General features: G+C 43.8%; 1 protein-coding gene across 3 annotated transcripts in view; it reads right to left on the bottom strand.

Moving 5' to 3' along the window:
- Positions 1 to 12,430, bottom strand: part of LOC135898039 (retinoblastoma-like protein 2) — a 127,558-nt gene that overhangs the window by 44,491 nt on the left and 70,637 nt on the right. For all 3 annotated transcript variants that reach the window (XM_065426773.2, XM_065426771.2, XM_065426772.2), the window contains one exon: positions 4,731 to 4,910. In XM_065426773.2, the coding sequence (XP_065282845.1) occupies positions 4,731 to 4,910 (180 nt within the window). The remainder of the gene's footprint in view (positions 1 to 4,730; positions 4,911 to 12,430) is intronic.

Raw genomic sequence — 12,430 nt, 5'->3', positions numbered from 1 at the left:
TGAATCTTCCACCAACATTCCTGTTTTACCACGATTTTGCGGCACTGAAATGCCACCCATTGATGTAACTGCTGAAGGAATCGCAAGCCTAATCAATAAACTTAACATATCTAGCTCCCCCGGACCTGAGAACATACCGGTGAAGATACTAAAAGGCACTAACGTCATTTCTAGCCAGATATTACAAATCATTTTTACCCAGTCTATAAGCGAGGGTACTATTCCCAAAGACTGTAAACTAAGCAAAGTAACCCCCGTTTTTAAATCTGGTAAGCGCTCCGATCCGTCCAACTATCGCCCGATCTCACTTACATGTATTGCCTGCAAACTTTTAGAACACGTCATTTATTCCCAAATAGCTTCCCACCTCGACAGAAACTCTTTTTTTCTTTAGCAAACAACATGGCTTTCGTCCAGGCTTATCATGCGAAACACAACTTTTTGAATTCACCACAGATCTTCACCTAAACTTAGATTCTTCATTTCAGACTGACGTAATTTACTTAGATTTTTCAAAGGCTTTCGATCGCGTCCCTCATCACCGACTAGTGTCCAAACTTTCATGCCTTCACCTCGACCCACTAATCCTATCATGGATCATTTGCTTCCTGACAGATCGCCTCCAGTTCACCTGTGTTGGCGGTCGCTGTTCAGATACTACCAAAGTAATATCCGGTGTACCACAGGGATCCGTCCTCGGCCCACTCCTTTTCCTAATATACATTAACAACCTCCCAACAGACATATCATCCACAATACGTCTATTCGCCGATGACTGTGTTATTTACCGTCGTGTCACTACTAACACTGACCAATCCATTCTGCAAAATGACCTAAATTCTATTGACAAGTGGTGCTCACGCTGGATGGTGGAACTAAATGTCTCCAAATGCAAGTTAATGCATGTATCACGGAAACGCTCTACATCCAAATTTCTATACTCTTTGGGCTCTGTGAATTTATCCGAGGTCGACAGTTACCGCTACCTTGGCGTTATCATCACTAACAAACTAAATTGGTCGAACCACATCCAACAAATAACAGCCGATGCTTCAAGAACCCTTAACTATATTAAAAGATCCCTATCCTTGTCTCCTCCGTCGATTCGTAAACTAGCATATGAAATTTTCAACCGTACCAAATTAGAATACGCGTCTACAATTTGGAATCCACATCAAAAGTACTTGACACTTTAGAAGCTACTCAAAATCGTGCCTCCCGCTTTATCTTATCGAATTGTGACAACACTATCAGCGTTACTAACTTAATGTTATCCATTGGTCTACCCCTTTTAGCATCAAGACGCATAATTTCGCAACTCTGCCTATTCCATAAATTGTACTATAACTTTCCTGACCTTCGTTCCTCACTTTTATTTCCACCCATTCGTTCATCACATCGTCTATTCAATTCTTTATGTACCCAACGCCTTCATGGTTCTACAAACGCTTTTAACAAATCCTTCCTTCCCTCTGCAATAGAACAATGGAACTCGCTCCCGGAATCCATTGTTGTAGAGCGAAACCCTTCGAAATTTCGAGAGTTACTAACCACCTATATTTGCAGCTAATTATGCAAAAACCTGTTCTTTTTAGTGTCTTTTCAGTTGTTGCCTTTTTTGCTTTGTACATGACTATTCATTCAATGTTTGTATTATTGTTTTGCCTCCCCTTTATGTAATACCCCACATGGGGCCTTTAAGGGAAGGATAAATGATGATGAATAGAGTCAATGCTGCTTCAACTTCCATTCTGCCAGAGTTCGCATCTGTGTTTTTTTTTGGCAGACGTGTGATGCTTTCCAATCATCATAGACTTTATCCCCTTCTTTGGGGCCAAGCGTGCAAACATAGCATCGGTTTGATAGGACCACACGGTCGAGCACCAGTCCCGTGAAAAATTCAATTACAGTGCCGACACCTATGTGGGATGTATGGCCAAGTGTTAACCATGTCCCATCATAAACCACTGTTATGTTGTTATTAAAGGTAGGGTCCAGCTCCCTGTAAACATTGCACACTGCCACCACAGCATCAGAAAAAATATTGGCAGCAGCTGTTTCACTGGCAGGTCTGAACTCAGCCTTGATGGATGGATGGATGAAAAACTTTATTAGGCTCCTTTAGGGCGCGCAGATGTTTCTGAAATGTTTTATGATGCAACCCTCTATGGGAGACATTCATTATTGACCAGGAACTGGTCAAAGCTGTTGCCCCTTTGCCAATACTTTTAACAGCCCGTACAGCTCTCATATTCCCATCAAAATTTTGCTACCTTCCTTTCGCGGCTATGATCACCCCTTGGCTACAGCGCCGCAAAACGCGCACGTTAGCATTATTTGCGCTGCTGGCACTTAGATTTGCCGAGAAGCGCATTCAGGGCAGTCATTTGAACGATGAGAAACTTCTCCGCTTGTTCTGTACCGGCAAGCACCTCGCCTTCACCCGTCGTTCCATATTCCACGCGGTCGCCGACACCGAACTTAGTTTTGCTTGCACTTTCGCGGCGACCTCCCGGGATGCTTCAGCCGATACAAAACGTGACTCTAGGCGCGCCTGAATGGTGCCGCCCGTACTTGTAGACGGCGTAGCAAAACTGTGAGAAGTGCCGAGACGATAATCGGACACATCCGATGATGTGGAACGCGGCATGACAAGCTCAACGGTGCCACTGCTGCTCGCACGAGATGTTTCGCCCGCGTAAGAAGTGCCAGAGAGCGACTCCTCAACATCGACGACACAAGTAGGCATTCTGCCCGCATGTGAAGTGCTCGGCGGTGACTCCTGAACGGCACCATCAGCATGCATATGCATCCTGCCCACACGTGCAGTCCTCGGCTGCGCGTCTGACTTCTGCGCTATGCTGCACAGTACTACCACGCGACCTTGAAGCAGTCTTTTTCACCGTCGGTGATTTTCACTTATGAGTGCCATAAGCATGAACCGTCTTGTACTTTAGCGGTCGTCGACGCATGGTCACCAGTAAACTTCCGAAACTACGCCCCGCAAGCACTGATGAATGTGTCATGCTGGTATGTCCAGAGTAGCGTATCACAACACAAACCAGCTTTCAAAACTATGCTCCCCACGCACTGACAGCGAACAAATATGTACACAGGTGCATATCACAACACAAGTTAGCTACGTTCCGCAAGTACTGGCGATCCGAGATGCGAGGAGGCGCTTATCACTTGTGCAGTCTGCTGCCGAAACTGCGTTCCTTACATGCTCACGAACAATGCCAGGTGATTGTCAGACGCGCGAGTCACGGGCGATATCAGATGTAAGCTTCTGAAACTATACACCACACATACAGACGAACATCACACGCCGAGAGGCGCGGCCTGCGCGCAGCGGCATGGTAGCAGAAGACGTGCACTGCCAACGAGCTCAATGGCGAAGCTCCAATTGGCCACGTGACGGGTGTGGCCAACTGGAGGCCTCGGAACGGCCTTGAATCATTTGCTTTTTGTATGCTTGCTTCTGGCTGGAGGAGGTAGCTGAACTGTTTATTTTACAATGATACTAAAGTACATAAAGATAACGAAAAGGCAAGGGCTCAAGCCCACTTCTAGCGTATTTAGGTCAGTAAGTGAGAACCATGGCTGGGAGAAATTTAATGAGCATTTGATTCCCCACCCTCCATGCAGTTTATAACTTTGGCAACAGATGAAGCCTCGAATGCCATGACGAGCGTTACATATTTATCTAAATGTACTAGAGAGAGCAGTGCCACATCCTAAAGAATTCTTGCTTGCCTCCCCTTTCGAACCCAGCAGGGACATTTCAATAAGAATGTTTTATCTCTCTCTCTCTTGCTTGATCCCCAAAACAAGGGCTTTTTCACTTTGCGAAATAAATAAATAAATAAATAAATAAATAAATAAATAAATAAATAAATAAATAACAACAACAACAACAACAACAATAATAATAATAATCTTTGTTACATGCATTCACGTCACAGTTATGTATCCAGCCCACACAAGCAACATTGCTTTTGTGTGAGGCTAGGCAGTCTGCAGGTAGTACTAATGTGTACAATAGTAGTACTAATACATATGCAAAGTGCTGCAATTTAAGTGCACGTTTACTATTGAAAGTTCATTACAAAACATCTAGTTTTATTGAACATACCCTCTTGCTAAATCTAAATCAGTAATCACACACACATGGCCCATGTAGCACCTCTAAGGTAGTGCCTGCCTACCTCACTTTCTCAAGTTATACCAAGTCTTGAGTAACTTGCTGGTTCCAGCACTCTAGACATGCCACAGTGCTCAACTCAAGGCCTGGCACAAGCTTCAGATTCTTGTTCTAAATTATCCTAGGTGAGCAACAATCTGAGAAATGACATACTGTATAGAGTCATGTAAGGGTCACACAATTTTTTTGAGGTGTGGTCCTTACACGGGACTGAACCTCTTGGTCAAAATTGTGCAGACCCCGAGTCAACGGATGTACCATTGCATCAGAGGTCAAAGCGCAGCTCTTGCCATCTAGTAGCGGCATGTAGAAGTATGCAGCACAGGAAAATTCGCTGATGCGAGTGCACAGCATCGGGGCACTGAACACAATTGCTTCTCCACTGGATTCTTTCCTCCAACTTTTGGGCTGCCAAGTTGGCGGTGCAGCCCTTACAAGTGTGTGGCCATTACACGAGTCTATATGGTAATGCACCATAGAGAACAAAAAAAGAGAAAGAGAACTAACAAATTCAAATGCAGCTTACTTTAGTGATGACATAAACTGCACACAAGATGAGCTGGTCCAAGTGTCGGTCCTTCATGAGATCAATGTGGCAGACAATAGAATGCTCAAAGCATGTCCATATTTTGAGCTGGATGTCTTTCTGCAGGATTCCTAGTCTTGCACAGAGGTCTTGAAATCGTACGCCTGCCAAGTGGTATACCTGGTCAAGAAAAGAGAGAGGTAAACATCTTTGATAAAGAAAACCTCGTCAATTATCTATTCTTTAGTTGAAATGTGCTAGCAAAACAAAAATGCGGACAAATGTTTTGCTTACGTCTTCCTCAAATGACAACATACAGTTTCATACCCCATTAGAAATTAGCATGAGCAACTACATGCCCAGCAGTGCACTATGTCTTCATATAGTGACAGCTAGTTTAATATATTGACCCATTATTGACAAGTGCTGTCTAGAGGCAACATACCAGAAAAAAAATTTTTTTAGAGCACAGTTCTAAGCTGCCCATCCCAGCGTTGAGCGTCAGTATGCCTCAGCGTCGTCCCTCGGTGTAACAGAGCAAATGAGCACAGCAAAGGATTAAAGAGCAAACGCAGCAGCAGATGAAAGACAGCGAGAGTGAAGAAAGCGCAAGGAGGAAACTGGAGGAGGAGGGCGCAGCAGAAGCATCACGAGGAAGCCACCTTGAAGCACCACCAGATGGCACTCACGTCCGCGCATCAGTAAAATTAATTATGATGAACGACCGAGGAATATGGAAGAAAATAAATGGGCTGGGAGAGTGTTCAGGTATTTGTACAGGAATAACATTGATTCACAGTGGAGGAAAAGAACTAGGAAGCTTATGAGCAAGTATGCGGCCTGTATGGTAAGCAACACAGCAACAAAGAACGCCAAGCGGAAAGTCGGAGAGGCTGAAATCTCATGGGGAGCGGCAATGGAAAAGAAACCTGCCATGAGTAACTACATAGGAAAAAAAAAAAAAAAACGAAATCAGGAAAGAAACAACTGATAACTCAAAGGGAAGCTCATTACTTTTCGAAGCGAGATCAAGATGCCTTAGAACACGCACTTATAAAGCGAGATATAGGAAGGAAGAAGAAACATGTGCTTGCTGCGGTAAAGCTAGGGAAACGATAGAGCGTGTTTTATTAGAATGTGAAGATATCTGCCCAGCGGTCGGTTTAGGAATCACTGGCCTCATTTAAGCCCTTGGGTTCAGCAGAGCAGGGGGAAGGTAAACATGTTCACAATTGAGATTAGTAAGAGACAATTGAAAGATTGGTGGAAGAAAAGTAGGGAAACTACAAACAATGGAGGCATACAAAAACAAAGTTCACATAGGGATTCAGAAACTTTGGTTATCGAAATTCGTTGTGCGTTTAATTATTTTTTTTTTCGTTTTTTATAAAAACATAGGTAGGTCATTAGGCAATAACATAACGAGAACTTGGTGGTGCAAGCCATCGCCCCGTTCGAAAGGGGACACTCATAACATCCGTCCATCCATTTATCCGTGCAGGGCACTGTGCATGTGTGCAGGGTGATATGGGCTTGAAAAGTTTTGAAGTGAGGGAAGCTCAATGTAAAATTGACTTTGAAGGAAAACTTAGGAATATGGAAGCTAGTAAATGGGTTGCTAGAGTGTTCAGATATTTGTACAGGAATAACACCGATTCACAGTGGAGGAAAAGAACTAGGAAGCTTACCAGCAAATATGCGACCGGTATACTAAGTACAGTCGAATTTCGATAATTCGAATGCTTATTCTCAATGTGTTTCGCATATTTAGATAGAAAATAACTTTTTTCAAATATTTAGGTGTGCCATCATTAAAGGGTTCAAGGCCCTTTGCCAGGTACAAGCCAACTGCATAAACCATGACGTGACAATTGTGTCCAAAAAATATTACATCCATGTATACCGTGAAAACTGTTGAATAAACAAACGATAGCTTGTGTGCCCTCATGCTCAGAGCAGCAAGTTTCTTCACCAGCTAGGACAATGTCACAGGTTTCATTTAATACGTCACAGGTCATATGTGCAAGTCAGACACCAGGTAATTATGCACCATACCACTAAGAGCCAGCCACAATGAAAACATTGCGGGAATACCCATGTAACGCAGAGCACATGAAACTACCATTCAAAGTGTACCACACAATAAAAAGTTAATAGAAAAAAAATCATGGAGATCCAACATACACCTGTGAAGGTTTCATAAGGAGGTTAATCAAAAGCTATAAATTTGCCATATTTTATTCCTGCATCTTTAGCGTACAAGAAACTGGCACATGCACTCTTGTGCACCCATGCTACACAATGTGAAACATACGGCAATCATCTTAGAGAGCTAATTGGTGTTGGCACGATAGAAGTATAGGCGCGATTGTGTCCCAATGGTGAGAGAATCAAGATGCTGTGCTGGGCTACCTTCGGGCATGCAATTCAATTTTTCTTAAGTGTGAGCTACTCGGTAAGACAGCAGCTGCTACCAGTAGCCACAGTCAAGAAAGTCCGAGAGGGTTCGCAAAGAAAGCTTTGCTTTGATTAAGACAAATTGAGAGAGTGAGAGAGAGAGAGAGAGAGAGAGAGAGAGAGAGAGAGAGAGAGAGAGAGAAGGAAAGGCACCATTCACGATGTAAACATTATGAGGCTTCTTGGCTCCAACATAGGTGTATTGCTGGCTGAGGCAACAGGACGGAGCCTACTCCTCATTGTCATTTGTTTTAGAGTGCACCTCTTAGGCACCTGTGCATGCGGTGTGTGTCAGCGTTGGCGTAACTGAGCAAACGAGCACAGCGAAAGATGAAAGCAAATGCGGAGCATAGCGGGGGATGAAAAAAGCGAGGAGAAAAGTAGGAAGGTGGGTGCAGGAAAAAAAAAAAAAAGAAGATGTGGTTGGAAAGCAGAGGAGGGTTTGGCAAAAGTGTGAGAAGAAAAGTGTAGTCTGGCAACGATGACAATGAAATGGCACCAGAGTAGCACTGGTCTGGGAGGTCTGTCAGTGGCGGTTGTTGTCAATCGCGCCCACATGTCACCTGGTTGCAGCCACCTGCGTAGCTCTACGAATCGCTTCTTCAGGTTCGTCCCTTGCGAGGAGGCACCATTATGTGTACCAAAGGGCAAACACAGGTACGCAGACTATGTGGCGCACATGTCACATCCCTTGACCCGTGGCACGGTACATTGCTGTTGACGATGGCAACGATAATGATGGCATCTCCTTTGCGGTGCGCATGTCAAATGGCACATTACAATGGTAACTATGATGATGCTGATTTAATGGCACTTCCTTTGAAATGGGACGGTGAAAAGCAGTCACCTAGCCTGCTTGATGATGACAGGTGATGTTCAATGGCACAAGGGCCATGTCTGGCCAAAGAGCGCCATGCAAGTGAGTATTTAATGAGACAATGAAGTGGAAAGTATTGATGGAATATGGCTGTATAAGGGCATAAAAATAGAGTCACTGAGCAGTGCATAAAACAAAATGTATTAAAATGATGACAATAGCTTTAAAGTGCTCAGTGAATGTAATACATATGTTTTAAAAGAATGTTCTTGTATGGTATGAACGTGAAACTGGCACTGCTGCCTCATCAGAAACCTTAGATGGAAAGCTTTGGAGGCATGGCCATACAAATGCTATTATTGCAGCAGTAGCCTCTGAGGTTATGCTACGAATTCATCATACTTGTAATGAATGAACATCATTTAAATATTTTAAGTGATTTGCTACTGAAAAATGAGTCCACATGAATGAACATTGCCAGATGAAGAGGAATATTCTGTTTGTAAGCTAGAGGAAAGTGTTTTTTTTTTTCTTTCAGCTTCTGATTCATGGCATACCACCAGGACATGTAAGACGGTCAGCGTCTCTACAACAGCACATTCCCCTTGATGCCTCTGTGGCCGGGAACCCAGCAGATCACAACAGGCTGGTTTGACATGCACGCATTTGCACAAAAGTGAATAAAACTCATTGAGTGCAGGATTTTTGTTCTTGAGGAATGACATTGAGGGCCTTACTACACCCAAACAGTCTGAATATGATGGCACTGGGTCGGTTGGTTTTCCAGATACATTTAACAGTGGACATTACTGCATATGCCTTAGTGGAAAAGATGCTTGTTTCTGTGTGCAAAACATCAGATTCTGAGGATGATGGACCAACCGCTGCAAAAGACACGCCAGCATAGGACTTCGATGCGTCAGTATAAAATTCCAGGCATGAATACTTTAACTGGAGTTCTAGAAGAAAGTGCATTCGGCTGTGTTCCTCTGAAGCGTGCTTTGCAACATGAACAAACGACGCGTCGCATTTAATAAGCCGCCATTGCCATGGAGGTAAGAGCTTTGGCCCTTTAGATGAGGTTCTGAAAGTGGGACACCCATTTCATCATTGAGCTTCCTCACATGCAGTGAGGAGGGCTCCTTTGCTGTGGGTCGGTTGCAAAACAGTGTGGTGCATGTCATATCATTTACAGTAGCGTAACACAGATACTCAGGGTTTGCATGTACCTTCAGAAAATATGTAAAGCTAGAGTATGACCTTTGCAAGTTAAGTGACCACTCGTTCGAATCAGTGTAGAGGCTGCACACAGGACTTGTCCTGAATGCACTTGTGGCCAAGCAGATACCCAAATGGTGAATCGAATCCAGCATCTTCAATGAGCATGGTGTAGCAGAGTGGTACACCACGGCACCATAGTCTAAACGCATACGTATAAGGCTTTTGTACATGTCTAATAGGCACTTCCTGTCACTACCCCATGTGGTGTGTGACAGAAGCTTTAGAAGGTTCATTGTTTTCATGCATTTCATCCTGAGATACTTGACATGGGGTATAAACGTTAGTTTTGAATCCTAGATAATACCTAAGAATTTATGTTCACTGTTGACAGTGAGTTCATCCCCATTGATAAAAATACTAAGCATTGGTGTTGCGCCTCTCTTCTTGGAGAAGAGCATGCAAGTACTTTTCTGTGTATTCAGTTTAAACCCGTTTTCATCAACCAAGCTGGATCTGGCGTTCGCAGATAGCAATGTTGCATGATTTAAAGCCTATCTGCACATTGTCGACATACAGTGAAATTTCAATATCACAAACTTCAGGGGACCCCGGTAAATTGTTCGTTATTCTGAAACATTGTTACAGTGAAAGCCTCAATATGAACCATTCCGCCCATCAACCCATAAGCTCATAAGCTGTCACCATATCAGCTACCCACGAAAACGTCACTGTTCTCTCTCGGCACGCGCTGTTGCTATGTTCCACAGATTCTGCCACCATGCACCACTGAAGCACCACCACCGAAGTGACGTGCGCAAAACAGACGCTGAAGCCAAGAAAACTACCGACAAAAAGGTAGCTCCATGTCGCCTCCAAAGCGCAATGTTTCTTGCCTTTGTTTGTTTTTCACATTTCTTGCCGTGGATACCGCAACTGTCTCGCTCGAGGCAGACCTTTGAACTATATCAAAGTGCAAGCACGTAAACGACACCGTCTGGAGGTGCAAAGTGCGACCGTGTGGTATCCCTGCGAGTATGAAGGTTACATTTCACTGCGCCTGTAGCTAGTACGGCCGCAGAAACAACCATGAAAGAAAGAGGCATGCGCAGAAAAAAGGGTGAAAGAAGGAAGAGATGCGTCTCTGCTGCTAGGCGACAATTTTAGGTGGAGCATGCACTCGCAAAACCTGATGCATTGTCGCCTCTGCTGGCCCACATTCTTTCTTTCTTGGGTGCCATCTCAGGTTTTCAAAACACATGGGCAGCGACGTCCACTCTCTGTACCTTGTCGTATGCTAGCCTACTGTTTTGGCTGCCATGAAGGATACACGGAAATCTAAGAATCCACAGATTTCGGAATATCAGTTCGTAGTACTGAGGCATTGTTAACATTACAGGGAAACTGAATAACAATCGTTATTCTGAAAAGTCCAATATTCTTAAGTTCATAGTACTGAAATTTCTCAATGCGAACGAGGTGGTCTGTCGCCGACCTACCTTCTCAGAAACCAGACTGGTAGGGGTCTAGTATTTTGTTATTTCTTAAGAAACAGATTAGGCGTCGGTTTATCATTTTTTTCAAATAGCTTGCACAGACAGCTTGTTAGAGCTATTGGTCTGTAACTGATGGCCAGAGACGGTACTTTCCTTGTTAAAGTAGTATCGGTATAACAATAGCTTCTTTCCAAGCAGATGGAATGTATCCAACTGCCCACATAGCATTGAAAAGGGATTCATAAATGATGCGATCACTACCTGGTGCCAAGTATTAGGATTAGCAATGATAAGAATGCTAAGCAACTACTGAGCGATGCCTGAAGTTCACCTAAGCTGAACAGGCGATTGTACAATTCATTTCTTCCACATTTGCATTCAAGGTGCTGTCGCTGTGCATTTTCCTTGAACCGCCCAAAAATGTGTGTGTAGTGCGATGCACTCGAGACTTGTTCAATGTGCTCACGTAGAAAATCTGCCTGATTTCCCAGGTAGTCTCCTTCTGTATTTACTAGGGGTAGAGGATGAGACTGTCAGCCTTTTAATTTCTTTACTTGGTTCCAGACCTTTCTCTCACCAGTGTATGAATTAATACCAGATATATACTTCTTCCAACTATCTCTCTTAGGTCGTCAACATGTTCTTCTGCCCTGCTACTTTGCTTGTTTAAAATTAATTAGGTTTTTAGCAGCTGGGCAGTCACGTAACAGTCCCCAAGCTTTGTTTTTTGCTTGCCCATCGACATTCATAATTCCACCACGAGATGCGGCGATTAGACAGTGCATTCATTTGCTGGATGCTTTTTGTGGCAGCGTTATTATAAAACCTGTCAAGTAAGCCACGGCATTGTCTATATTAAGACTTTCAATGTCCTACCTGTCTAAACGTATATGTTTTCAAAATATTTCCCAGTTCGCCGAGTCAACCTACCATCGAGCAGGATGTGCAGAGCATTCATCCTACTATGTTGTGAGATTTAGAACCATTGGGATGTGGTCACTTCCATAAGGGTTCTTAATAACATTCCACTCAATGTACGGCAGGAGAGTGCTGGAGACTATGCTTAAGTCAATTGAGGAGTAGGTGTTGTGCGTGACGCTACAGTACATCGGCTCCTTCTTATTGAATAAGCATGCACCAGATGAACAGAGAAAGTTTTCAATTAACCGCCCTCTTCCATCGCAACAGGAGTCTCCTCACAAAGAGTTATGCACGTTTAAATCTCCGACAACAATGTATGTATTCTGAAATTCGGTTTTATGAAGTTGATAGTTGGGAGGGATGTATATAGAGCTGATAGTAACTAGCTTATTAACCCTTTGAAGATTTTTGCCATATGTGTACGGCGGCGGTTTTCTGTCCCCCAAGGTTTTTGCCGTACGGGTACAGTTTCAAGCCTCTTTTTGAAATTTCGCGTGATAATGATGATGATGCGTGTTTACTGGGAGGTGCTGCCACCTCTTAGGATTACAAGAAGCATTTGAAATTTGTGCTACCTTCTTGCAGACTGCAGCAACACCCCCTTTGCAGTTTCGGTTCCGCCGTGTGATCGCAATGGAGGCCCGCGAAACATGATCTTTCTCTTTGTCGGCACTCTCTTGCAGGGGTTGCAGAAGTTGATTTCTATCTTGATTGGTGCTGCTCTTAGCTTGTTGATCATCGCCGTTCGCGAGCTATTCTTGGTCTCAGCGGCAACGTGCTCTCACGGTTTC

The sequence above is a fragment of the Dermacentor albipictus genome, chromosome 1 (assembly GCF_038994185.2).
Source record: "Dermacentor albipictus isolate Rhodes 1998 colony chromosome 1, USDA_Dalb.pri_finalv2, whole genome shotgun sequence".
Lineage (NCBI taxonomy): Eukaryota > Metazoa > Arthropoda > Arachnida > Ixodida > Ixodidae > Dermacentor > Dermacentor albipictus.
This window is presented reverse-complemented; position numbering and strand designations above follow the sequence as displayed.